The sequence below is a fragment of the Brachypodium distachyon genome, chromosome 2 (assembly GCF_000005505.3).
Source record: "Brachypodium distachyon strain Bd21 chromosome 2, Brachypodium_distachyon_v3.0, whole genome shotgun sequence".
NCBI classification, from domain to species: Eukaryota; Viridiplantae; Streptophyta; class Magnoliopsida; order Poales; family Poaceae; genus Brachypodium; species Brachypodium distachyon.
The window spans coordinates 37,593,605-37,621,107 of NC_016132.3; the positions used below are offsets into that span (position 1 = coordinate 37,593,605).

The 27,503-nt window shown below is 43.1% G+C and overlaps 3 protein-coding genes and 1 long non-coding RNA gene across 10 annotated transcripts; 3 read left to right on the plus strand and 1 right to left on the minus strand.

Moving 5' to 3' along the window:
- Positions 1 to 1,986: 1,986 nt before the first annotated feature.
- LOC104582766 lies at positions 1,987 to 3,755 on the plus strand. The gene is made up of 2 exons (XR_730753.3): positions 1,987 to 2,319; positions 3,308 to 3,755. It is a non-coding gene; the product is annotated as an uncharacterized LOC104582766 (long non-coding RNA).
- A 3,170-nt stretch (positions 3,756 to 6,925) lies between these two features.
- Positions 6,926 to 15,605, plus strand: LOC100824688 (E3 UFM1-protein ligase 1 homolog). Its single transcript, XM_010233473.3, has 20 exons — positions 6,926 to 7,265; positions 7,961 to 8,272; positions 8,361 to 8,627; positions 8,708 to 8,755; positions 9,082 to 9,147; positions 9,244 to 9,347; positions 10,177 to 10,270; positions 10,337 to 10,393; positions 10,515 to 10,956; positions 11,047 to 11,201; positions 11,357 to 11,422; positions 11,521 to 11,589; positions 11,866 to 11,955; positions 12,303 to 12,368; positions 12,631 to 12,677; positions 12,746 to 12,809; positions 13,379 to 13,456; positions 13,548 to 13,610; positions 14,668 to 14,760; positions 15,065 to 15,605. Exons 1-20 carry the CDS (start codon positions 7,092 to 7,094, stop codon positions 15,167 to 15,169), a joined length of 2,460 nt encoding a protein of 819 aa, XP_010231775.1. The 5' UTR covers positions 6,926 to 7,091; the 3' UTR covers positions 15,170 to 15,605.
- On the minus strand, positions 15,509 to 23,360 carry LOC100824991 (magnesium transporter MRS2-C). 3 transcript variants are annotated; one of them, XM_014899036.2, is made up of 5 exons: positions 19,670 to 23,356; positions 18,606 to 18,797; positions 18,291 to 18,521; positions 18,141 to 18,188; positions 15,509 to 15,940 (listed from the first exon to the last, which is right to left on the minus strand). In XM_014899036.2, the coding sequence occupies exons 1-5, from the start codon at positions 20,027 to 20,029 to the stop codon at positions 15,713 to 15,715; spliced, it is 1,059 nt and encodes a 352-aa protein (XP_014754522.1). In that variant the 5' UTR covers positions 20,030 to 23,356; the 3' UTR covers positions 15,509 to 15,712. The 3 variants fall into 3 exon arrangements, with proteins under 3 accessions (XP_014754522.1, XP_003569018.3, XP_014754524.1); XM_003568970.4 differs by having other exon boundaries at positions 18,669 to 18,797; positions 19,670 to 23,350; XM_014899038.2 differs by having other exon boundaries at positions 15,802 to 15,940; positions 18,110 to 18,188; positions 19,670 to 23,360.
- Positions 20,671 to 25,607, plus strand: LOC100825297 (magnesium transporter MRS2-C). Of its 5 annotated transcripts, XR_002964136.1 has the most exons (6): positions 20,671 to 21,161; positions 23,956 to 24,084; positions 24,179 to 24,370; positions 24,433 to 24,559; positions 24,687 to 24,734; positions 25,191 to 25,317. XR_002964136.1 is itself a non-coding variant. In XM_024460260.1 (4 exons), exons 1-4 carry the CDS (start codon positions 20,703 to 20,705, stop codon positions 25,416 to 25,418), a joined length of 1,008 nt encoding a protein of 335 aa, XP_024316028.1. In that variant the 5' UTR covers positions 20,671 to 20,702; the 3' UTR covers positions 25,419 to 25,607. The 5 variants fall into 5 exon arrangements, 2 of the variants coding, with proteins under 2 accessions (XP_024316028.1, XP_014754526.1); XR_002964135.1 differs by having other exon boundaries at positions 24,179 to 24,559; XR_001406146.2 differs by lacking the exon at positions 24,687 to 24,734 and having other exon boundaries at positions 24,179 to 24,559; positions 25,191 to 25,326.
- Positions 25,608 to 27,503: the final 1,896 nt, after the last annotated feature.

The following is a 27,503-nucleotide window of genomic DNA, read 5'->3' on the forward strand; positions in this document are numbered from 1 at the left end:
CTCATGAGATTTTGTTACCAGACATTAATTGTGCAAGAAAGGAGATGTATAAAGATGGATGACATATACATATATCATGCACACACTTTGTCTATTTTGTCAGTCTCTTTTCAGCACAAACGACGCCGAGGATGGTTTTCCTTTCGAGAAGGGGAGGATGGTATGGACCTTCTAGCCATGGATACGACCTTTGGTATCCTCAATTTTATAATTTTTGACAAGATTTATAATCAAGTGAATTCAAGTAGTAATTGTTTTCATTGTCATATTTATGAAGAGGCGGAGCTACTACTATCTTGTCTCGTTTTATTATGTAGGCATCTTGTCGAGCTTTTCAAGTCCAAGGTCAAGATGAGATACGATGGAGGCCAACGGGAGATCCAACAAGAATCAAGCATCCATACAGCTGAGAGAGAAGAATTTCAAGTGTACTTTCCAACAAATCAAACAGCACATGATTTGGAGCTTGCTAGAGAAACATATCACGAATTAACGTTGAATCCGATTCGGGTCCGAGCTGTCAGGAGACCCGAATTTGTTTTCATCACCCAAGGCGCATCCGAAGTCCAAATCATGCAAACAAGTATTTGTTGGAAAGATAATTTCAAGACCTTATCAGAGGATCCCGCCCCACAAGGAGATTCGACGGGTGCTGACCGTGACGGACAAAACAAGATGACGGATCTGTTTTTCTGTTTTCTAAAAAGTTGTAGTTTGTTAGGAAAGTTAGAGATAGAGTTGGATTTCGGCCCCATGCCCAAGTTGGCCGAAAATCCATCTTCCTCCTCCTTTATATACCTCATGAGCCTCCTTAAGTAGCCTTGGATTTTGTTTAGTTAAAAGTTAGACATCGCTACTACTTCATGTAATCGCGTGTGTCGGTTAAACCACCTGTTTTACCGTTTTCGGAACCCCAACTTATCGTCTCGTCGAGACATTGGTTTGATATAGTATATTCGCAATTTCAGATTGCATCCGCTATTTGTCTTGTTCTTCGATTGCTTGCAGGAACAAAAACCTTCGTGGTCAGCTTGATCGTGCCCCCGCGTGATCAATAACCCTCTGGAGTTGGTGTATCGATCGCTAAGGCGCTGCCTCCTAGGTTGTAGTCGGATCGTCGACGTCACCTCCTATCCAAATAGAGAGTTATCAATCTCATCGAAATATCGAATTCAATTACTATTTGAATTCACCTGATTATAAATCTTGTCAAAAATTATAAAATTGTTGGTACCAAAGGTCGTATTCATGGTTATCATGTTTGCTACCTAGCAACGGTAGAGACGCTCTCGCATGTAGCTGCTATACGCAGAAGAGGATTGTACACCGGCCCATGAAAAGTGGCAAGAAGTTCACATGGACACATGGTCATCCTATTGAGTAATAAAACTATCCGCCTTATTGTTTTGTTCTAAAGAAACAACGGTATATCCATCAATAATTTCATCAGGGTCGGATAACAATTTACTGTTGCTACATATTGCAGTCGTACTTCAGAGTCCAGAGTTGTAGACTGGCATTCTACAAATTTAAAATACACCTAATAAACCATTTTTTTACCCTTGAAGAACATCAATTTAATATTTTTAAATGCCGAAAGGGTGATTTTTCGGGCATCGGGCTTGGCATTCGTGTCAGCTTTGCGAAGCTCAGCTTAGAGTATGCCAATGCCTACTCCGGATGATTACCTAAAAAAACAGCCACATATTTCTCGCGCGCGGTCTAATATGGTTCATGCAAATATTACCTGTTGAGAACAAATACTCTACTATGTACGTATTTGTACATCTTTGAACGCTTTACTTGCATCCATCTTCATATAGAGGAGTATCATACCGTGTATGTTTCTTTTAAGGCCTCGTTTGGCAGGCTGGGATTTTAGACAAAACCTGTGTAATATACCGGGCCGGTTTTATCCACGCCAATCCACTCGTCGGCTCGTTTGGCAGCCTGGTTTTGAGAAGTGTAAGCCCACAGAATCCCCCAGATACACGTCTCGTGGGCGAGAATTCCAGACGCGAGGGGGGGCTCGCGTTTTTTCCACGAGACTGGGCGGCGCTCCGTCCTGCGACGACTCCGCGACGGCCTCCGACTCAGCGGCGGCCGTCGAATCCTCGGGCGACGCGAGCGGCGCAGCGAGCTCTCAGGGAGGCGAAGCTCGATCCAGACGGGCGCGCTGTCCTTCCGACGACTCCGCGGCGGCCGACAAATACTCAGGCGACGCCGACGAGTCCGCGACAAGTCCTGGTGACTCCGACGATTCCAACTGCCACCGCCGGTCCTGCCACCGTCTCTCCTAACCTCGCTGCTCCTCATCAAGTAAGGCTGGAATTTTTGCCAGAGGTTTGTCTAGGGTTCTTGCTCTTCTAGTATTCTTGCTCTTCTTGGCCTAAGATACATGGGATTATTGGTTGGTTTAGGGAAGGAGAGAGCTAGGTAGATCCATCGGAGAGAGCAAGCTCCAAACCTCATCTCATGTGTGCTTTATGCCTAGCCGAAAAGCTAATACTTCGTTATGATCTTGTGACTCTTTTGCAGTTTACATCGATCTTGCTGATTTGTATGTCCTTTCTGTGAGGAAATCAATGGATCGATTGATCTCACCTAGCACTTGTTTCTTTATCGTTCTGTGCTATGCTTGTAGATAGCTGTATATAGTTCTTGCAAAGGAAAACCATGAAAAATTTACAAGTATTCTGAAGTTTGAATCAGGTCCTAGTGCTAACTGGTTTTCTCACAAGTTCTGACATGAGTCTGAACCTGTACATGAGTCGGCACCTGTACATGTTTTACTGTTTTATCACAAGTTCGAATCAGGAAAGATGTTAGAGATTTATGCTCTGAAGTTGACAAGAGCACATTTGTTTCATATTAGACACTTGCTGACCCAAACCTGACAATGGTACTAAAATGAAACCGAGCTTTCAGTTCTTCAGTTTAATAGGTACTTTTATGCAAACAGCAACTACTTGTATTTGTAGCATTTTTATTTCAGAGGATGAAACTCTCTCTAAACTAGAGATTTGACATGTTCTTAAGCAAGACCTGAAATGTATTTTTAGTGTTCTATTTTGCAAGTGTCACTTGATCGTAGTATAACATACTTGCAAAAGGCTAAAGACTGAAAATGCAAATCTTTACAATACCAGATTATCAATTTAAGGAACAGAATGTATCCCAACTCCTTTTCCTGATCCTCTGATAACATATTCTGCTATTGTGTTCAAGTCTATATGTGATATGATTTAGCTAGCAATTGCAAGTTATAGTTTCACCCTAAATAACATGTGTTTGATGGTGGTTTCAGGTCCATTAGCCGAGGCTGCTTCAATTTTGGCTTCTTGTCGTGCAGTTCGGCATGAAGCTTGACAGTTTTGGCATTTCCTACTGCAATTTGGCATGAATCTAGAACAAAAAGTTTTCTGAAAGACGAATCTTTGAAGTATGATGCCGCCAGATTTCTGAAAGATTTACTTGCGTAGCATGGACCTTCATTTCTCTGTTCCGTGCAAGCAAGCTGAGACACATTGTTAAGTGGGCATAGTGAAGTTAACAATATTTATTGTCCATAACATGTTGCTTTCTTCATTTATGCTGTGTGACATCCCCATGAGTTTTAAGCAACATTTGGTGTATGAAATACAGTACTCTTGTTGGTCAGTGATTTGTGCCAAAGTTTGCCATCTCAGGGCACTCAACCTAATAACGCTTCCTAGTTATTTGAAATCTTTGAAAGCAAGACAAGGTTCAGAGCATTTTTTGTGTTTTCCAATGAACTTTCTTATTTTAGTCATAATTTGATAATGCGTTCATCTTATTCGAATGACAGTCTTGATCATGCAACTATTTACGTTATTGATAGAGTCAGACAAATGAATCTGGTGACTGTTGTCCTAATTAATTTTGAACGCACAAGTTCATGTAGACAGTTCTTGGATCAAAATAATAGCTTCCGTGTTGATTAATTCCCTGCCTGTCAAACAACACATTTGAGAGAAGGGATTGTAGTGTATTTTGGGGGAAGAGTATTTCAGGGTATTTGGTGTTGGGAATTTTTTCACCAAATACTTTTGGAGAAAATACTCCCCAACACCGTATAATACACTACAGCCAAATGAGGCCTAAAAGGCAGCCCAGTGTCAAAACAAAGATCAAATTGTGGAATTAGTGCTTATCGTTCATAGCTTTGAAAAGAAGAAGTTGATGCTAATTAAGGAGTATATCTTTTGTCTATGTAATAATCACATGCTCCCTCCGTCCCATATTAACTGATTTTCTATTACATGTATCTAGACGCTTTTTAGACATAAATATATCCTTATTTGTATAAATTTGAGTCATTTAATATGGGACGGAGAGTGCTAAATTATTTTAGTCAATTATTTGTGGTTTATTTTGTTTTCTTATGTTTTGTTGTACCTCGTTTCACATGTTGGACATTATGCTTTTGGCCAACTGTTCGCCAGAAATTTCTCTGCCATGGATACAATCAACACGTCCAACATCGTCCTCATCGCTAAGAGGACCGATCCCGCTGAGGTTAAGGACTACTGCCCCATTAGCCTCATGCACAGCATTGCCAAGCTCTTCATGAAGGTGTTGGCGTCCCGTTTGGCCGGAAGGATCGACAACCTCATCTCCGCTTCTCAAAGCGCTTTCATTAAGGGCCGTTGCATCCAGGACAATTTCTTGCTCGTCCAGAATCTCCTTAAGGATCTGCACAGAAAAAAGAAGCCGGCTATTCTCCTCAAGCTCAATATTGCTAAAGCTTTCGATTCCGTCTCGTGGCCCTATCTCCTCGACATGCTCAGCGCGAGGGGTTTCAGCCGCTGGTGGACTGATTGGATTTCCCTCCTCTTGTCCACGTCTTCCTCGCGGATCCTTCTGATCGGTATCCTCGGACCGGTGGTGCGGCATAGGCTTGGACTGCGGCAGGGCAACCCGCTTTCCCCCTTCCTTTTCATCCTTGCCATGGAACCGCTTCAGAGGCTGGTGGAGCTTGCCTCGGATGCGGGGGCGATTTCCAGGCTGCCGGGGCATCTGAATCTCCCGCGCACGTCCCTCTACGCTGACGACGTTGCGATCTTCCTCAACCTGATCAAGAGTGAAGTGGCCGTCGTGCGTGAGATCCTTGAGATTTTTGGCAATGTCTCTGGACTTAAGGTCAATTTCTCTAAGTGCGCCGCCTACCCAATGCGCTGCGATGGGCTCGACCTGGGTGACATCCTCCAGCCGCTTGGGGTGCCTCTCGGAACCCTGCCATGTCCCTATCTGGGCATGTCTCTGTCCCTTCGGGTGCCGTGTAAGGTGGAGCCGCAACCGCTCTTGGACCGAATGGGAAAGCGGCTTGTTGCCTGGAAGAGCAGCATGTTCTCCTCTGCTGGACGCTTGGTTCTCCTGCGATGGGTCCTTTCTGCCATGCCGGTGTATGCAATGACTGCCCAACATCTCCCGGCATGGTTCATCAAGGATTGCTACCGGATTCGACGAGGCTGGCTCTAGGCGGCGAAGGAGGCGGCCTCTGGCAGGCACTCCAAAGTGGCCTGGCGATCGGTCTGCCGGCCGAGGTGCCTTGGTGGTCTGGGGGTGCTTGACCTCGCGCTGTTCAGCCGGGCCCTGCGCCTGCGGTGGCTGTGGCATGAGCACGTCTCCCGGGACAAGCCCTGGATCGGCCTCCTGATGACGTGCACTGACGTTGATCGGGATCTTTTCGTTGTGGCCACGAGCGTGACCCTGGCGGACGGGACGATCGCCTCTTTCTAGGACGATAGCTGGCTTGGCGTCGCGTCTAGGCTGGCTATGCTGGCCCTCTTCCGGCTCTGTGTGTGGAAGAACCGTTCTGTTGCGGAGGCCATCCGCGGCGACAGATGGCTTCTGGATTTGCGGGGCAAGGTCTCGGCGGCAAACCTGGACGAGTTTGTCGCGTTGTGGAGCAGGGTTCAGCAGGTCACGTTGTCCAATGGGCGCGATCAGTTCGTCTGGCGGCTCTCCACCACTGGTTGTTACTCCTCGTCCTCGGCCTACAGGATCCAATTTCTTGGTGCCACCTCGACGGATATGGTGCCTTCCGTCTGGAAGATCAAGGCCACGTCGAAGAGCAAATTCTTCCTTTGGCTCCCCGCGAAGGGCCGTATCCTCACCACGGACGTGCTCCTGCGGCGTGGCTGGCCAAATTCTTACTTTTGCCAGCTGTGCAGACGGAACCTGGAGACGTGCGCCCACCTCTGCTTCGAGTGCCCCCGGGCGGCCCTGGTTTGGCACATGATCGGCGAGCGTTTTTGTCTGCTGAGTCTCTGCCCGACCAACTAGACGAGCTGCTGCTCCCCGTTCGAGTGTTTCAAGGGCCTCTCCTGCTGCCCGCCGGCTGATAGGAAGAGAGCCCAAACGATTGCCTTGACCACCGTCTGGGAACTATGGCTAGAACGAAATCGACGAATCTTCTGGGAGAACGAGCTCTCCCCAAACCAGCTTGTCCACCGCATCCAGGAGGCGATGGCGATGTGGACTCTGGCCTTCGGTAGCATCCAGATGCCGAGAGAGTAGGATCTTTGTTCCCTCGGCTAGTTTGTAGCCGTTTTTCCTTTGTTTTCCTTTACTTTCTTGCTTCTTCCTGTTCTTGCTCTCCTCGAGCGCCGGTACGGTTTGTTCCTTCTTCAATGAAAACGGCAACTCCGTCTGCCGGGTTTTCGAATTTTTTTTTACCTCGTTTCACATGCATGTTGGACATTATGTGATTTAGTTTCTCAAAATCCATGAGTACAATGGAATGTTGGCCTGAAATTTCATGCCATTTTGGATGCGTATTACGTAGACGTTGCGAAATTAGTTCAGGCTTTTTCCTGAATTTTTTTGAATGATGAACGGGGGGGCCTAGTATTTTATGCTTTCACAGAAGGGACACGCCTTTATTGTGGGAAGGCACGAGCCAGCAGTAGGCCCCGCTTGTCAGTGAGCAGTCAGCACTCTTCGTTTTCTCCCCCTCTCTAGACTACCCCATCGACGGCTCGATCTCGGCGAACCGCCTCCCCCGTTTCCGGCGACATCGGACCGCATCGCGCCGCCGCGAGGGTTTACAGGGAAGAAAGTGAGTGATGGACGCGGAGCTCCTGGAGCTGCAGCGGCAGCTGGAGGCGGCGCAGAGCGCGCGGTCGAGCGTGCGGCTGTCGGAGCGGAACGTGGTGGAGCTGGTGCAGAAGCTGCAGGAGCGCGGCCTCATCGACTTCGAGCTCCTCCACACCGTATCCGGCAAGGAGTACATCACATCCGTAAGTCCGCCACTCCGCCCTGTCCGCGCACACACACGCCCGCAGCTACTACTCCCCAATCCCCATCAGTACCCTCGCGGTCTCCCCGGAGGCCGGAACCAGATTCGTCTCTGCGCACCGGGGGGATCGAATGAAGTAGCATGTAGTATCCTGGAGCGTAGATGACGCATCCTGGACTTGGGTATTAGCGGTTTGGATTATGACTCGGCGTTGAAATTATCTGTGCTATCAAAGCTAAACCCTGAACTGCCATCTCTGTTCATGTCCTTCCCGTGGTTACTGAGAACATAGTTACGACTTTTTTATGATGTTTTAAATTCAGCGAATTCCTGGGGAAAAAAATGATCTAACGCCATAGTTCTTAGTGGTGTGGTTTAGATTCAACGGCACATCTGTTTCCAGCTTCTCTTGCAAAATTATAGAGTGGCTCTGGTGTCCAGAGAGCAAATTGTCTGCTCCAGCAATCTCCTATGTATACAAGCAGACATGTTAGAAAATTTGATCTAATTGCGCTTTCCAATGTCCCTGGCTTTGTATAGTATTTTGGTGGAATCTTATCTACAAGTTGCTTTGGTATATAGATATACATTGTCGTAGTAATACATATTTGTCGTAGTTATGCTTAACGCACTGTCCCAACCAAGAATGTGCAGCTTTTAGCTGATCCGTAATCCATGGTCATCTATGCGTTGCAGGACCATTTGAAGCATGAGATTAAGATGGAGATCAAGAACCGAGGTCGGGCATCACTAGTTGATTTATCAGACATCCTGGGGGTGGATCTTTACCATATTGAGAGGCAGGCTCAAAAGGTTGTCACGGAGGATCCTGCCCTGATGTTAATCAATGGAGAGATCATGTCACAGTCTTACTGGGACACTGTGACAGAAGAGATAAATGAGAAGTTGCAAGACCGCAGCCAGATTGCCTTGGCTGAGATTGCAGCACAGTTACATATTGGATCGGAGTTGGTCATCAATATCCTTGAGCCTCGGCTTGGAACTATTGTATGTCTGCTATCTAACACTTGGGATGGTCTTTCTCTTAGCGTATTTTATTTAACCAAAATGGTACTAATATTATAAATGCTTCCAGGTGAAAGGAAGGCTAGAAGGTGGCCAGCTATACACTCCAGCATATGTCTCACGAATTACTGCCATGGTCCGTGGCGCGGCAAGGGGTATAACAGTTCCGACAAACTTGTCATCTGTCTGGAACTCCTTGCAGCAACAGCTCCAAGAAATGCACGGTGCTAATGGAGTCTCGGTGGAAGGTTCATTCTTCCAGTCCATTTTTGTTAGCTTGCTAAAAGAAGGTGCTGTACTTGGGTCTGTCCGTGCGGGAGTACACTGGACACCAGCTGTAAGATCCACATTTGATTTCATATTCTATACCTAATTCTTAAACTATATTTAATGGCGTGTTAATCTTTTCTTTGTTAGGTTTTTGCACATGCTCAGAAGGAAAGTGTTGATGCGTTTTTTTCACAGGTCGAGGCACCTCTGTTTAGTTCCTACAATTTTATGACATATTAGAAGCAAAGATTTTGAGCTAGTAGCACGAGTAGGCTTCACTGAACTACATGTGTGTATACTTACACAAGATCTCAACTTCTACATGTGCACCTTTGCATGACTTACTGATCTAATTCTTCCACACATGCGTTTCACAGTTTTTACTCCCATATCTTGTTGCATCATAATAAATCTCTTCATCTGGTATTTACCATGATAGTTGTTGTGTTCTGATCACATACTCTGAGTTATTCTTATGCCTTATCTCCTTTCATTTGTTGACTTCTCCATTTTATGTGCAGAACTCTTATATTGGGTACGAAGTGCTTCAGAAACTTGCAATTCCTCAACCTAAACAGTACTTGGAGGTACTTGAGCTGTAAATATTCCTTTACAAATCAAATTTATATTGACTATCGTTTTATCTTCCTATTTATCTAAAGGAAAACTTTTATCTTCAACAGGCCAGATATCCAGATGGCATTGCACTGGAGGCTGTTTTTATTCGTCCATCTGTTGTCGATATGCTAGATGCTGCTGTGGGTGACGCAATCGAGAATGGGCACTGGTATTGTTAAATTTTATGTCTCCTCAAAGGTTAATTGTGATTTGCCATTGTTATCTACTATGATAACTTAGCATGCATCCCCAAAATGGGCCTCCGAGTTCTCTTTGATAGTCCCTGTGCACATGGTGTTCTCTAACTAATTAAATGAGCCAAAGATGGTGTAGGTTAGGCGGGTGGCATTCTATCTCATTCCTATTAAGTTAGGACGGAAGGAATTAGAGATAAAGTTAGAACAAAAGCAATTGGGTTGGTTATGTTTTTACCTTTACCTGTAACCCTTCTATACAAGGATATGTAGTTATTGTTAAACAGGTTCGGGCTTACTCAATGCTGAGTGTTTTGAAGAACCCGAATATGTGCCTCTTGTGAACAGAGTTGCGCCCACTCTCCTGGACCTGTTCTCACAGGTCCACACAGTGCTGACTTAATTTTGCTTTGGTCCACCCCCACCATTCTGTCAATACAACACTGTCATTCCTCTCTTTCTCTCGTTCTCCCTGCTCCCCTTTTTCGCTGAGCTATAGCGGTTCCTGGCTGATGGGGTCTGAGGCCTCGCTTACCTGTCTCACACGATCACACATCGCGTCTGGTTACTGGACAGCATGTGACAGGTTTTATGTGTTATGAGCTATGTTAAAGTATAGGAGCAGGGAAATGAATTACTTTGTACTATTAGTTGCACTGGAGTAGCTGAGATTTCACAGGGTGTCTCAACATTTTGTGTAGCAGCAATACATTATTTGCAGATTTTTCCTAATGGAGTTAGCAATCAGTTTTGCTTCCATGCCTAGTACATTCCGTTCCTACAAGATATCCTTTATTTTTTCAGGATTGATTCTCTTTCAGTCCTTCCATCGTATATCAGTGGACCTGATGCAACCAAGATATTGTCTCTTTGTCCATCCTTGCAGAAGGCAGTCAAGGTTAGTATATTTAAAGTAGTTGAAATTGGTATCTTTCGTGATGACCACTCATAAAAGACTTTGCAGTCTTCTAAAGCAGTGCTATTTGGAGAATCATGTGTCTTCAGTAATGTGTTTATCAAGGTGAATTCTCAGAGCCTCCTTCTTTTACTTGTGATAATCTTTCCTGCACTTGTCCACACTACTAATATCCCATTATATCTTCTAAATGAGTGCAATGTGTCTGTTCTTCAAACTATTTTAGGGTATTTTTGACCGACTTGAGAAAGAGATCGACTCATTTGGTATTAAACATAGTTCTGTTCAAGGAACTTCCATGAATGTGAATCCGAGTAGCGAGCATAGGTCAGGATCTGTCCAGTACACGGACACAAAAGATATTGGTGATAATGACACAAGCAATACCGGTGTTTCATCAGAGAGAGGGACAAAGAAGAAAAGAGGGAAAGCTGCAGGGTCTGCCAAAGGTGGACCACTTGAAAAGGATGATGACAGTGAAGAAATCATCCCTGTTAAGGGCAAAAAAGCTCATAGGAAAAACAAGGATGCAGGTTCCTCAGGAGATGCAAAACGTGGCGGTAAAAAAGCATCAGAGAAATCAAAAGACGAGAATACAAATATCTTTCCTGATGAATTGATAGAGCAAAAGGTTTTGGCTGCTGCTCCAGAGTTAGAAGAGGTGGCAGGTCAGGAAATTAAATCAAGATTGACATCATTGTTTCTGTTGAGTTGAAATTGTACTTCTACAAATTTCTGAACTTTTTAATCAACATTAGGCTCAGACGACTTGAATGACCCAATTAAATTATTGTCCTCTCACCTGAGGCCAATGCTTATTGATTCATGGATGAAGAAAAGGAACACCATGCTGTCAGAAAATGCTGAAAGGAGGCGAAGTGTGCTTGATAATATGCAAAAGCAGCTAGATGAGGTAATCTGCTTTTGCAACCCATTTACATTTTGATTTCTTTATGTACTATAGATGCTATTTTTAAGTTTCCTGGATAGCTGTCTTGGAACTGTTGGTTATTTTTACTCTAATTTGTAAACTGTTTTTCTGTATTTGTTATTCCCTGTCATTGTCAGGCTGTCCTGGATATGCAACTGTATGAAAAAGCTCTTGATGTGTTTGAGGATGATCCTGCTACCTCTGTAAGCTGTTCTAGGAACATCCTCACAAGATCGCTTGCTACTCAATAGGTTCACATGTTACTTATTGTCCCTTTCTTTGCCTGTTTTCTGCTTTCCAGGGCATATTACACAAGCATCTTCTAAGAACTATGGGTACTCCAATAGTTGACAAGATTTTGCTTACACTGGTAACTTCTATAAGCTTACTCCAATAGTTGTCTGCAAGTTTGTAATTCATAAACTGTTTCTTTGCTGTATCCGTTTAATTTTATACTCGCAACAGAACCCTTCAAATAACATGCAAATCTGACTGTTTTACTTGTCTACTTTTTGTGATCCTTGTTGTCTGATGAACTAAGAAACTGTGACTAGCTTTTAGCTCCTAGTTCAAATTTGAATCATTTACAAGTTCTTGCAAGCTACTTCTCTGACTAGTGCATGTACTTTGCCTAAACTATTGATAGGATAAGGACAACAAATTGAAGAATGGGGTGGAGCTTGAAGACAATGAAGAACAGCATGTTCCACTGAGCACTGCGGACCGTACTTTTCTGGTATAAATAACTTACTACCTCCGTTCTATAATTCTTGTCACAAATTTGCCCAAAAATGGATGTATCTATTTCTAAAAAGTGTCTAGATACATGTAATATTTCGACAAGAATTGTGGAATGGAGGGAGTATTTTCCATTCTTCCATGTATTATGTAATATTTTCCTTCTTCAATCCTGAATGAAAATTTCATTTGGTTTACCCTAAACCCTAAACCCCGTACAAAAGACCCAAAGTGGTCGGACCCTTCCCCGGACCCTGCGCAAGCGGGAGCTACATGCACCGGGCTGCCCTTTTTAACTTTACGGGCTTGCTCTCTGTTGTAAATGCAAATTTTTTTTTTCTTCAGGCAAAGGATCTTCCTGGGTCATTGTCACCGAAGGCTCAAGCTTTAGTCGAAGCATTGGATGGAAAGGTTTGTTAACAAATAATATTTGATGCATGAATTGAAGATTTTAAGTTCTTAATTCTGTAATTATCTTCTTCTAAACACTAAACATAGTGTAACAGCTCAAATTCTGTTAACATGCTAGCACCTCACAGCTAACAATTTTATATACTGGACAGAACAAGTCACAGACAACCAAGTGATGAAATTGCTACGTCTTCGAGATATTAACTTGAAATATAACTGGAATTTGTAGCTCTTGCTAACCTTTTTCTTCTACTCACAACAGCGATTTGATTCATTTATGCACACACTAAGAGATATAACAGAGGAAAGGTAACATTCTGTATTTGTACTTGCCTTCACATTGGCTGGATTATTTAAGTGCTTACTCTTTTTTTCAGTGGCTTATTATTTAAGAAGCTTGATAAAAGATTAGAGCGGTCAATGCTGCATGCGTACCGCAAGGTATGTTCTTGGCTATCTTGAGGGTATCATAGGGTCTGGAAAACTGGAGAGAGTTGACTTTCTTGAGCCTGCCCGGACAGTTTTTTTTTAAAATGTCCCGTTTAGGCCCTAAATATGTGTAAATTAGCCCCTTTTGATCCCCCGTCAGGGATCTCCCCAAACATCAAATCATGTGTTTTTAAATTCAAAACATAGCAAACATCCCTGATAACTGGAACCATTCTGGTAGTTTTTTTTTTCAGAATCCTGGTATTTTGGCAGTATGATCTCTGTTTCCGCGACAAAATGTTGTTCCTTGCATTTTAAGTATCAAAATAGTGCAAGTACAGAATAACAGAATCCAAGTCAAAATCACTATAATAACATGAAATTACCTAGATTGCTAGACTTGATAGGCACCCTTTTGTTTGAACTACTAGATTGGTAGTGGGTTATCGTAAGTGTGAAGACAATGATGTTCGGTGATGTACTGAATAAACAGTTCATTGTTTTCGTGACATGTTAACTCTCTTTATGGCTGAATTCCGTTGCTAAGTATTGATCACCTCAATTTCTTGTATGAACTGAAGGATTTGACAGAGCAAGTTTCTTCAGAGAGTGATCCAGTTTCCTTCCTCCCAAAAGTTGTTGCTCTCCTTTTCCTTCAGGTTTGTTTGATTGCGTGTTTCCTGAAAAACACCTATTTTTGTTATAATATTTATTGATGGGTAAACCTGAGAAACATCTTTTTTTTTGTAGGCATACAACAAGGCCCTTCAGGCTCCTGGAAGGGCTGTTGGTGCTGTTATTACATTACTAAAGGTAATTATTCATTTTCGTTTGTTTGAAGATATACTTCAATGCAGTTTTAGAACCTGTTATTTGTAGCAACAGTGACTCCTAATTGGGCATAGAACCTTGATTTATTTGTCTTATATGCTGGTTGTCAGAAGAATATTTTCCATGATTTCATGTTCCCTGATATATGTTTCTCCATGTTACTTATCAGTCCTTTTATAAGAATAGAGTCCTTAATTGATTTTGCTTTATTTCCCTTTGAAACAACAACAGCTAGTCTGGTAAGATCTGTTTGTCTAGTATGTTCTCAACTTGGACAAATGAGATCATGAATTACCATAGAATGGTTGCTTCCTTGCTTGGCAAAACTTATGAGAGCGCACATAGGCATATGCAGTCCTCACTGTGGGCTTGGGCATACTTCTGCCCATTGTCTCCCCTTCAGCGGCCAAAATCTGGCTGATTTGAAGTATTCTTTTAGCCTTTTTTTTTTTTCAGTTTGTAGTTTGAAGTGTATATTTCATTGGTATGGAGTCATCACTGATCACTGATTCATAATCTGTGGAAATGGCATATCAGATATTTTAAAACCCTGTACGAATTAGTAGCTCTATGGCACCACCAGCACTTCCAGAAACCAGCAGTAACCAACAAATTCCTGGCGGTTTTTGGAACCTTGTTCTGTGTATTCTGGCTATAACATCTTAGGTTTTTAGTTTTAAGTTGACTAATATTTCTAAGATTAAGAACTACTCGCTCTGATCCTAAATTCTTGACTCAAATTTGCCCAAATATGGATGTACTCCCTCCGACCGGTATTACTTGTCTCAAATTTGCCCAAATACGGATGTATCTATGTGTAAAAAGCGTCTAGATACATGTAATATTTTGACAAGTAATTCCGGCCGGAGGGAGTATCTATTCTTAGAAAGCATCTAGATACATTTAATATTTCGACAACAATTTAGGATCAGAGGGGAGTAGGATGTTTTGACCTGTCAATGTGATGTTGTCGTATTTCCATATTCAGATTTTTTGTTATGTATCTGTGTGATATTACAAATCCTCCTCCATTTTGCAGGACAAACTACCAGCTTCAACCTTTAAGGTTTTGACTGATTACCACAGCACTACCGTGAAACTTCTTGCGCTGCAAGCTGCTGCTACTGGTGATGTAAGTCCACTTCAGTAATTCGGAAATTCAACGCCTATCGTTATTCATGTGTACATTGTAAAAGGATTGGTTATCCTTCTACAACCTTTATCTGGTTTCTTCCCTGAACTCATTTATACATTTCCTGTAAATTTATATTCCGAGCTCTCCCCATCTATCAAGTTTACATAGCTATTCATCCATCATACACGAGCATTTTTTTGCTGTTACTGATTGTCTACCATACAGCACAAAAAAGCCATGAACTAGTGTGTGTTCTGTGCTCATCTGCGCTATCGTGCATTGTTGTGTCTTTGCCCTGCAGGAACAAGATTGCACATCGGATCGAATGCTGGAGAAGAAGGAAGATCTCGTGGAGAGGCTGATGCCAGAAATGAAATCCCTGGCCCTTGGGACAAGTAAAGAGTGAGCAGCAATCCTTGTGTGCATGGTGGTGTGCCATGTCCATGTGAATACACAGTCTGACCTCAACATTAGAGCTTGGGACGCAAGTGTGGAGGGTTGATTTGAGCATACCCGTACGGGAGCTTCGTTGGCTATGCGGTTGCGATTAGAGCTCATGTCGCTCTCTGGTATTACAGTTTCTCCCTCCGGGAAGAAAAAGGAAAACGAATTGGAGAATAGTTGATATTTCTTAAGGAAAGAATCCAAGTCTAGGTTAGATACATCGTGTACATTCCAGGGATTCATGTGACAGCAGAATCTCCTTGTCATGTACTGGCATGCATTAGGATATTGTCCGTGATAATCTCCAATTGGCATGCATTATATTACTGAATTGAGATGTTTCATTCAGAGGCCAGGAGAGTTTCTCTCCCGTTGCCGAAAAGTTGCAAAAAAATCAATGCAGTTGTTTCTCATGGGAATCCAATAGTGTTCTACAGATTACAGATCTTCACAAGAAGGCCGGGAGATCCATTGTACAAGGGTAGAATCCTTTTCTTCAGATCATTTAGAAAATCATTCTCCTCTTCAGGTACCACGCGAAACATCCCAACATGACTAGGCTGCAAACACCTGTTATGACAAGCGTCTCTTCGAACCCATGCGGCACTTTATATAGCTTTACCCCCTCAAAGTTCATCCAGAAGACTCCTGGAACAACTGCGAAGGTGGCCACCACAAATGCAGCACTGCCCAGCAGCAGCTCTAATTTCAGCAGTTGGTTCTGCACGTTGTTCTGCAAGAAGAACAGCATGTTTTGTTGATCGTGCGATAGTGGTTGTAGTATGGGAAACCATAGAATGATTCTGGGTCCATGTGAATCCAGTTTGTAAAAACTTGGCAAAAATGTATTTCTCAGTTGCAAAAGAATTCGAAAAAATATAAGTAGTACATGGATAGAAACTTTGCCTCATAACTTTTCAAAAAGATATATCATCATTCATGAACTTTAATTTGCAAAAATCATAAAATAGATCTCTGCATAATAAAGTTATGTAACATGTATTGTAGCAGCTTGTTCTGTATCATGTTTTGTGAATTTTGCACAGTTCACCAATGATCATTTTTTAATAAAACTTTACAAGGCTAAGTTTCTACTCGTGATTATTTGCATGTTTTTTTGAAGTTCAAAATACAATATTTGCCAAGTTTCAGAAAGTGAGTTTGTATGTACCCATGTTCTAATTTTTTTGACTGTCGTAGTATTAACTATCCATAAATACTGAGAAGATGCTATCGATGTAATAAACATGGTACCAGACAAGTGGTGCGCTCCTGTCTGTTGGATGTGCCCCTTTGTGCATATTGTAATTGCAAGAACAAAACAACTTCCTTGGTTATAAAGAATTTTCAAAGGAAATTTGGATTATTTTAATCCTTAGATATATTTGGGTGTGGCTATTTCGTGCTTGATTTTAAGAAAAATGCTTAAATCTCAGTTGACGTATGAAAATTGACGTCATTCCACTATATTTTTTCCATCATTCGTTCCGAATTTTAAAGCACAAACCATATCTATGGCTGAAAAATCAATATATCTCTAACTAAAAATTAGACGACTTATATATAGCAAAACCGATGTATTTGTCATAACGAGTTGTTTGATTTGTAGAATTGGATCTTAAAAGGGATTTTTCTAAGGATTCATTTGCATATTTCATAATAAATTTTCCATTGACTCCAACATCTTCAAAAATATTACTTTGTTTTTCTTATGTGAACAAAACAAACTTTAGTGCAAATGCGATCCCATGAGAATTGTGATCATGCATTTTCTAATGTTGTGAAATGCCCTTACTCTTTTGAGACCAGACTCGGTGGCAAATCTATTACTCCCTCCTTTTCACAAAGGTTGGCGTATTTGCTTTCATTAAGACACGCTTCTGAATAAGAATTACTATATTAATATCTGTTTTTGAAGACTGAAATTTCTATCGGTAGTTTCGTATTCAAAAGTTCTTGCTAACAATTGTGGTTTCTTATCATCTAAATTGCATGTTAATAAAGTTATTATTGCTCAAAGTTTTGTCTTAACAAAACCAAATACGCCAACATCTGTGAAAAGGAGGGAGTATTTACTACGGCGGTGCCAAATCTCATGTGCACATTTAGATGGTCTTATATACGAATCAGAAATTTAACATAAAATTTCAAAGGTTGTCAGAAATTTAATTCAAATAGTATATTAAGGTCTCCTAGGATCGTAGGTGTCCAAACAACTGATTCAATAATGTTTAATGGTTTTCATTTGAACTGAATTAAGTGTAAATATGAGCTTGTTTTCTTTTCAAATCATGTGTAATTCTAACACCCCTAATAGAATATTGGGCTAGCCTATTAAATTAAGTCCCAGAAAATAATAATCTCAAAAGCCTATTTGGTTGCTCATGTTTGCAAAGTTTAGGTCCCATATGTCTAAGGAAGAATGATAAAAACCACCTTATAAGGATTTGTGTGTTCCACTCCCTTGAGGCATGAGGAGATTGGACAATAAGGCACGCTCACTCACTCCCTCGATTCGTCTCGCAACGTTACCCCCGTTGTCGTGTATCGTGATCCTACAGTACCAATCGCGTCTCGTGTCCTCCCCCCAGATGACCAAGAGCCCCCCTGAACAACACAGACGTCACACTCATCCTTGTGTTAAGGCTGAGTTTTGGTTTTGTTATTCACGCAGATGATGCATATAAGATTATTGTTTAATTATGTTGCTTGTCTAGTTTGCTTCTATTGATAAGGTTTACTGTCAGCACACCTTTTACGATGCTTTTCTGGATTACTATTGCTTACAATTATGCCACATGTCTAGTTTGCTTACATTGATAGATTTGTTAGCACACCCGTGAAGATGCTTTTCTGGATTAATCTAACTCGAATTTGTTACTATTATTCTCAGTACACCCACCGTATATAGAGGACAAATTAGGGGGCTATACCAGCTCGATGTTGATGAAACCTTCTGTGTCTTTTATATACTCCATCAGCTGCACAAAAATGTGAAAACTTTTCAGGTAATTAATGCGGTTTTGCAACGAAAAATAAAGGATAAAGATGAGGTGAGAATAAATATAGTTCAGGCTTTATACCATAGTTAATTTGTTGATACTGCTTCCAATGGACGCAAATTGAGCCTCCAATAACATTTCCAGTTCTTCTGTACCAAATTTATTCATGTCTAGGCTCTCAAAGCTGTCGTTACTGCTTTCACCAATACGTTTTTCTAACAACGACGCTTCCATCTTTCTCTTTTTCTCTGTGAGGCAACATTCAGCCATATCACCATCGTCGTCCATCAGCATCTCTATCTCGTCTTTTACCTGTGGTGAAAACAATATATGCATCTTTTAAAGCTGAATAATTAAAGATCTTTGTTTACAGAAGGAATAAGTTGAAGATCTTACTGACAAACCGTCTAATGAAAGAAGTGAAAAGACCATAACATCATGACAGAAGTCCGTTTTCACCTTTTCGGCTCTCGAAGTTAATATAGCCAGTCTGTTCTTTAGGAGCCGAGCACGTTCCAAGCTAACGACGTTGATTATTTTTTTGGACTCATCCAGCGCCAGATAACCCTCACTCTGTAACTCGGCAGTCTGAAAATTTATATACATGTAAGCACTTTCAGTTCTTTATATAGATAAAAATAATTTATCCAAAACAACATAACTGGGAATACACAAATTAGAGAAATTTTGGAGCGCTTACAAATTGATATGATCCATTAGTTTTGTTTAATCCAATGGCATCTGATCATGTTGCTTTCCAAATTCAGATGGGAAAGGAAGTACCTAAACTCAGAAATTCAGGTTTGAGGAATTTTTGCTTGACTTGGAAGGTTTCTCAGAAGTGTGGGAAATTCACGGTGGAATTAGGCTGTACATATCATATCTTAAGTATGTTAGGTAGACAAAAAATTAGGGTGGCACCTTATTAAATGAACAAAAAGAGGGGATATGGTATCTTAATCTAGATACAACTCTTAGCGCTAAACCCAAAGGTATTCACCATTTCTCTTTCACAAAACATAATAATGGGAGTTTGTTTAGATACAACATTAAAATACATACCATTGAAGGAATCGTATCTAAATATATATTTAATGCATATGATACAGTCTAATATAAAAATTGACCCCACTTATCAGAAAAATCAACAATCCAGATTTGTCAAGTGCTCACATGTAAGTTGTGAGCTGTAAAAACTCTAAATATGCAGGCTCCTATGTGGCTATGCACTTCCCAAAAAAATTACGGAGCAGTATAAAAATGCACGCTTTGTGAGCTTCTACGGAGTACGAAGTACTACTTATTAAATACAAGCTCCTGCCATTAGTAATTGTTATATGTTTGTTTTGAAATGCAGATTTCACTCTGTTTGTTGCTTTGGTGTTGTATAAACCTTGGCAGGAATTACACCCGTCAAAACGAAAAATTATTGGCAGGAATTACTGAAAGAAGGCCATAACCTGGGACTCGAACAGGGAGCAGACATCTTGAAGCGCGACCCGCAAGGCGATGAACTCGAACGGGGTGCCATCCACCTGACTGTCGTCCGAAGCACGGCGGCCGGCCGCCTGCACGAGGCGGCGCTGCAGCTCGGCGGCGCAGCTGCGGATCCGCGCGTCCTCCGCGCCGAAGCCGCCGTCGCGCAGGAGGATGAACGCCTCGTCGGCGGCGATGATGCAGCGCAGGTGCTCGAGGTTGCAGACGATGGCGCGGTCGCGGGCGAGGATGGTGGTGGGGTAGGCGAAGAAGGGGTCGAGCATCCGCAGGTCCCGCCCTGGCAGGTCGAGGCGCCGCATGAGCGCCGGCTTGGTGAACTCCATCTCCTCGGCGCTGCCCGTCGCCGCGTCCACGTGAAGCCACCACCGGGACCCGCCGTCGTTCTTGTCCAGGCCGTCGTCGGCATCCAATCAGAGAAAATGAGAAGTAAATTGCAATCAGAGTCTATGAACTTGAAGATTCGCAAGTTTGTGGACTAATAAAGGCTTCTTTGATTCATAAGATTGGAAAAACAAAAGAATAGATGTCATGTTCACTTGATCTCTATAGAATTTTGTTTACACCAAAATTTGTTTGTTTCGTTCAAGAGGTTAGACTACTGGATTTAAATTTCTTATGGAATGTAGTACAAATGGATCCTTAGGAAAAATTCCTATAGAATTCAATTCTACGAATCAAACGAGCAATATAGAAAATCTTTAAAATTTCTATGAAAATCATTTAAATCAAATGAGGCCTGAGTGTTTTCAGGGAGTATGCAATGCGTAGTAGGGGTCACCATCGGGCATCGGAGACGGCACATCGCATCACATGTGAACATGGTATCGTCGGTCCTTCCATTAGTGCGCGTGGTGTCGGACGGGAAAGAACCCGGTCGGATTGGAACGAGTGATAATTGAAGCTTTAAAGCAAGCTATCAGGCGAGATGCATGGGCAGTGAGAATCTTTGCTCTTATCTTGGAGCACATCGATTGATCACTGGAAGCCTGTGCTGTGATGGAGGGAGGAGGAGGCCGGAGCGGCGTGGTGGTCGACATAGATGCCGCCGTCGACGACGACGGCGGGTCCCGGACGCGGCCGTGGGTCCGCGTGGACGCGGAGACGGGCGAATCCGAGGAGATGGAGCTCAGCAAGCAGGCTGTGATGCGGCGTATGGGCGTGCCGGCGCGCGACCTCCGCGCTCTCGACCCGCTCCTCGGCTACACGGCCAGCATCCTCGCCCGCGGCTACGCCATCGTCTGCAACCTCGAGCAGATACGGTGCATCATCAGCTCAGAAGAGGCGCTCGTCATGCGAGTCCAAGGAGATCAGGGCGACGACGACGCGGCGGCAAGGTACGCCGACGAGCTCAAGCGCCGTCTCGCGGCGGGCCGCCATGCTGCTGCCGGCATGCCGTTCGAGCTCATCGCCTTCGGGGTCGCGCTCGAATGCATCAGCTCCGTCTTCAAGTCAGAGGTGCTTGCCTAGTTCTGTAGTACTCCTTGTCTCTCCGTCCCTGTGAAACTGAAATTGTGCCCTCCTTGTCTCCGTCCCTGTGACCATGGTTGCTACTGGTATGACTGAACCTCTCTTTGAAACTCCAGCACCATAACAATTGTGCCCTCAAGCTTCCCCTTTGCCGCAATCTCACGCTCTCTTCTGCTAAATCCCTCTTATTACTAGGCTTCAACATTCTTTTTGAGGGCACAAATCTTTGATAGGTTATCACATGGTGTGTTCTTCACTTCTTGAGGAAGCAAGAATGACAAAATTCTTCTACTTCCTCCGTCCAACAAAAAATGTCTCAACTTTGACTAAATTTGAATGCATCTATACACTAAGTCATGTCTAAATACATCCAAATTTTGACAAATTTGAGATATCTTTTGTTGGACGGAGAGAGCAGCAAATATCATTCGGTCACACTCCTCCCAATTGGCCACGGTATCCAACATGCAAGTTTAAATTCTTTTAACATGAATACATTATTAGAAGTTTATAAGAATGTGATATCATTTTCAGAATGTCAAATTCAAACATACTACTTACGAATAGAGGTAGTACGAAAATGACCCGTGACCCCCGTGTCGTCTCCACTGGGCGACCCGGGGGCGATCCCCTTCCTTCCACCGCCGGCAAGCCTCCGTAGCTACGCCCTTCAGCCGCTGCCGCCGGCTTCAGCCACGGTGGCAGCGGGCCTCGTTCCCGAAGGGACGGGGGACTCCGGCCGGCGCTCTGCGTGCGGAGGAGCTCTGGATCTGGGGCGGCGGCCCTTGGCGGTTTCCTTGACGGCGGCGGCTGCTCGTGGCCGCGTGGGTGGCACGGCGGCTGGCCTCTTGGTGAAGCTTCACGGCGGCGCGCGGCTGCGAGGAGCTCTCCTTCGTGGCTTGGATCTGGCCATCATCTGGAGCGTGCTTCCCGGCTTGGGTCGTCCAGCAGCGGCTGTGGCGTGCTGCTCTTGGGCTCGGCCTTGCTCTTGTCGGCATGGTGCTGATGGAGCAGCCCGGCCTCGATGTGGTACGGCGACGCCGGATCCCACGACCTGAGCTCGGGATCTGGTGCAGCGCCTCCTGCGGGCCTCTTGGCGGCGGCAGTTGCTCGGCGGTGCTTTGCCGGCGTGGTGCCAGTGGAGCCGCCGGTCCTCGTTGAGGGGCAAGCAGGCTGCATCAGTGCGAGCAGGTTTCAGGTTGGGTGGTGAGGTCTTTGCTCTTTCTGTGTGGCTTAGTTGAGTCGGTGCCGGCGGGCGTAATTCAGTTTGGGTGGCGAGGTGTCATGCTCCGGGCGAAAGCCCTGTGCTGGTTCTGCCAGCACCGATGATGGCGACGCAGCAGTGCGCCGTTCCCCTCCTTGGAGGCATCGTCGTGGAGCCTTCACCTCTCTTCCATCCAATTTGCTCTCCGGGCGAAAGCCTAAGATCCAATTAGTTGGATCCGACTCCGACGGCATCTTCGATGTCGTTTCCTCCGTGGAGGCGTTGTCTAGGAGTGACTGTTGCCTCGCCGGATAGTCGTTTTCTTGGCTTGTGAGGTCTGCGGCAGACCGTGTGTGGTTGTGTGGAGGTGGTGTCTGCTTCTTGGTTCCTTCAGCTTCAAGAGTCACTGTCTATCCACTATGGCTGGTGGCGTTCGAAGTTTGCCATGTCCTTGTGTAGCCTCGGCCTGCAATGCTCTTCGGCCGCAACGGCGGCCTCGGCTTAGCTACGCCTTTCGGATGCACCTGCGACTCTTAGCTCTGCGGCAAGGAAGTGCGTTGTGAAGATGCTCGTGATGTGGTCTTGGCGAGTGAAGCCTTTTGCTCTATCTGACGACACAGTGTCGTGCGTGTCTCGGTGCTCATAGCCTTTCGACTACGTCGACAGCACAAGAGGTGTTGTGGCGTCGTCTCGGTTGTGTGTTACCCTTCGACTTTGTCCGTGGCACAGAGGTGTCGTGGTGTGGCTTGGCAGACCGTAGCCTTTCGACCACTCCGGCAGTTCATATCTTGTCGTAGGCTGATTTTCCTCCGGTCCATTGGTGGTGATGTTGCTTTTATGTCTGTCTTCGGATCCTTGAGCTTGTTGCTCTTCTTTCTTGTTTCTCCTTCTAGTGGTGGTGTGAATGTTTGAGCTGCCGTTGTGTCTCGTTGTATCACATTCATTCATTTAATTAAAAATGTGCAGGCTGGCTTTTGCCTGCCGTAGTTCTGCTAAAAAAAACCAGAGGTAGTACAATTAGTTACGGTGGAAATGAGTTTGGCTCAGTTTGCCCTTATTACGGTGAACTTATTTAATAATCTGCTGCACAAAAATAATCATGAAAGTAGTAAAAATTACTGATTGACAAAACCATACAAGAGAAAAAACTGATTGGAAAAATCGGATAATCATAATCCGCCACAATGCCAACCGGTGTTGTGTACAAATACAGAGTATATATTGACGTCTGAAATTTGGTAATGTCCAGTTCAACCTATTTTTAATGATAAACCTGCACCTGCACACAATATTGTTACTCTATCCAACCCATAATAGTTGTTCGTTGATTTAGTACAACTTTTATTATTGGTCGGAGAGAGCAGTTTGTTTCTCTTTCTTGCGGTGTCACTTCGTTTGATAAATTTCTTATAATTACATCGATGAAAATGCTTTTCGATCCCATCTTTGTCTATCAACACTGGTCAATCTCTGCAATGAACTATTAAGTAGTTAACTTCCAGTTCTACTTCTATGTTCTCTAGGATCAACTCTTGTGTCTACTTCAAGAATCGAGAAAGCTTACAATTTTTTTGTCAGACTGCGGATATAGAGATTGAAGCGTATCCAGCGTTGGACGAGTTAGCAAAAAAAGTCAGCACCCTTAACTTGGAACGTGCTCGGCGCCTAAAGAGCAGGCTGGCGGCATTAACTAAGAGAGTCCAAAGGGTAATACGGAGTACATCTTCATCGTAATACACCATACTCCTGTTTACTTCTTTCATTAGATGAGTTGTCAATTTTATCTTTCACCATTAATTAGATAAGGGACGAGATAGAGCAATTGATGGACGACGATGATGATATGGCCGATTGTTACCTCACAAACAAGATGAGGATGGATGGTAGTATTTTGGGGTTAAACGAGGGCCTTGAGAGAACTGGAAATAATAATGGGTTATTTGGTCGATCCTCCTCTGCTCCACTTACAACAACGGTCTTCCCTAAAAAAAAGGTACAACAACGGTTTCTTCACGCTCTGCATCTTGAGGCTTAATAAGGAAGTCGTATTGCCAGAAGTAGCAGCCGCGACAGCTCCTAGAACCCAGCCAGCGAAGATGATGCCATTTCCACGGGAGATCTGGAAACCTTATTGGAGGCTCAGTTTGTGTCCATTGAAACAAGCCTCAACAAATTAACTACGGTATAAAGCTTGAATTATACTACTACGTAGTAGTTATGTTTGCCACTTCTTTAGCCTTTTTTTTTATCCTATGAAAAACTACGTACATTGCATAACAATTTTACCATCTACATACATCTTTCAACAGATGAGAGAGTATATAGATGACACGGAGAATTTCATCAACATCCAGCTGGTATAGTCCCGTAATTTCTTCAACTATTAATTAAACTTGGCCACTACTTAGATTTCAAGAGAACCTGCTTTGCGAGTAAAATTAGTTTTCATCCAAAACTATAGGAAAGACTCTGTGCAACCATTGATGCAGAAAACGGAGGATCATCCTCCCTTTTTTTTTTTGGTAAACTGATCATCCTCCTTTTCGTGGAGTATGTCCGGGTGTTGATGTTGTGTATGTCGAACGATGTGGAAGGCAGTCAATTGGGTAAAATTATAACCCGCCCGATGCATGCTACCTAGCGTACGCCTATATATATGTTTCTCGAGGCATATTACTACTGATGAAACTCAAGTGTAGTAGGGAGTATTTAAATATCCTTCTATTTGCATGATTGAAATTAATGTAATATATGAGAAATAATTCAAACAAAAGATTCAAAAGTAAATGTATTTAACGTAGTTTTTCTTGCAGGACGTCCTCCGAAACCAGTTGCTGAAATTTGAGCTGCTACTGGGCAGTGCTGGGTTTGTGGTTGGCATGTTCGGAGTTGTCCCAGGAGTTTTCGGCATGGACTTTGAGGGGGTGACCCTGTATAAGGTGCCGCATGCGTTCGAAGAGACTATTGGCATAACAGGGGCCTGTAGCCTACTCATGTTCGGGTGCTTCATGTGGTATTTAAAGAGGAGATTGTTTTTCTAGATGCTCACAAGAAAAAAGCTTCGTCTCTTGCAAGATGGATCACCTAGACTTCTGTAGTTTTAGAGGATTGTATTATTACAAGGAAGACGAATTATATGCTTCTGACATTTCATGGAATGTTGCTTTGTAGGACCATTGATAAGTATATTAATATGGGAAAATATTTTGGTTGGAATAATAAATTCAGAATATGGCAATTACCAAATAAGGTACTCCTTCGGATCCATAATAAGTGTCACTGATTTAGCACAAAATGACATTTATTATGGATCGGAGAGAGTACAACATGGGTGACAATATACTTGTTACAAATCGATACAGCAAGGGTTTGCCAAGAGTTTTGCTTTGGTCCACCCTCTCTTTATAAGAGTGCGGATCTTAAAGCTAAAATGGTTATTAATTAAAAGTAGCAAATTCTGATTAGTTTTAATTACCTTCGTCCTAATTAGATTTAAAATTAGCAAGCTTCCATGCTTGTATAATAATTAATCATGGAAAAAGATGTCACCAACAATGAATCAATTCAATTCATGCCTGGTGACATCTAGTGGCCGCGAGCATGCATCTCTTTCTATCCTGCATGCTCAAATTCTTAAAATCCTTAGAATTCCCGGAAACACCTCTGATCAATAAAAGAAGCATCCCAATTATATAATGGCAAGGGCAGTGGGTGTAAGGCCATGTGCTTGATTTTTTTTTACCGAGAATTGGCATGAATTCATTTTCTACTATAGAATAAATTAGAGGACTCGATTAGGATATGGTTGGAAAACCCATATTTGACTTCTCATTAATAACCAATTTTGCTTTAATATTACTGATCTATATAATCTATAAAGTTGATCCCCACTATGTTTATTAAATGTTTGCAAGCTTGACACGTAAGGTGTCCACGTCATCATCCATGCCACTATGCATCCAAATCGCCATTAAGGTACATTTAGTGTTTGCAAATTACACATGCAAGGTGTCCACATCATTATCCACATCAAGCACATCATGTGACCCGACAAACAATTCATTTTGGTGGCACCCTATACAATTCAATTTTTTTCACCTAAGAGTTTTTCACCCACATCACCATCCCATCATGCAATCTGACAAGCAATTCATTTTGGTGGCACCTTATACAATTCAATTTTTTATCACCTAAGATTTGTCACCTAAAAATTTCAAAAGTACCGTTGTTCTACAATATTCATATTTTTTTTGCATTTGATCATTTTATTATCATCATATTTCTTTTGCGTTTGATCATTTATTATTATGTGTTCGTAACATCAAGTTTGGCTACAAATATGCACATCATGCAACATCAATTCTATAAATATGCAAACCAAATTTTCCGAAATGCAAATAGAATTTTTCGCGGCAACAGACCGGGAATCACGTTATTAAAAGGGGTGCATTATGGGCGGAGGCAGAAAAAAAATACAAGGAGGGTCAAAATAGAGATTACACTTATTAGGAAGGTCCACAACATAAAAATACATGGCTTATCTTCTATATATAAGTAGGAGAAACCCACTACTTGATTTCTCTCAACATGCAAGCATGCCACATCATCACACCATTAATTTGTTCACACCTATTTAGTGAGAAACTCATATTTTTTGCACATGCATACGGTGAACCCAAGGTTTGGGGCAGTCGCAAAGTACCATCGCTCCAAGAGCCATGGTTGCGGCAAAGGGCCTAAGGTACGAAAGTACCACTTAAAGTCTAGCTCCAAGAGCTAGCTTCGCGAACCCAAGGTTCAAGGCTGTCGCAAAATGTCATAGCTCGAAGAGCTGGGATCGCGACAAACGGCCCAAGATACATAAGGTATCGCTAAAAAAATCAAGCTCCAAGGGAGATACCAGGGTGAGCTCGTGGTTCAAAAGCGTCGCAAAGTACCATGGCTCCAAGAGCTAAGGTCGTGACAATAACGAACCCAAGGTTCAAAGGTCCAAAGGCGATTGCTGAACATCCACCTCGCCAAGCGAACATGAAGAGGCAACCCCATTCATTTCGCCTGCAAAATGCGGCACGAACAGATTAGTACGAGTTGCGAAGATTCCTAAGGAAGCAACTACAGAAAATCTA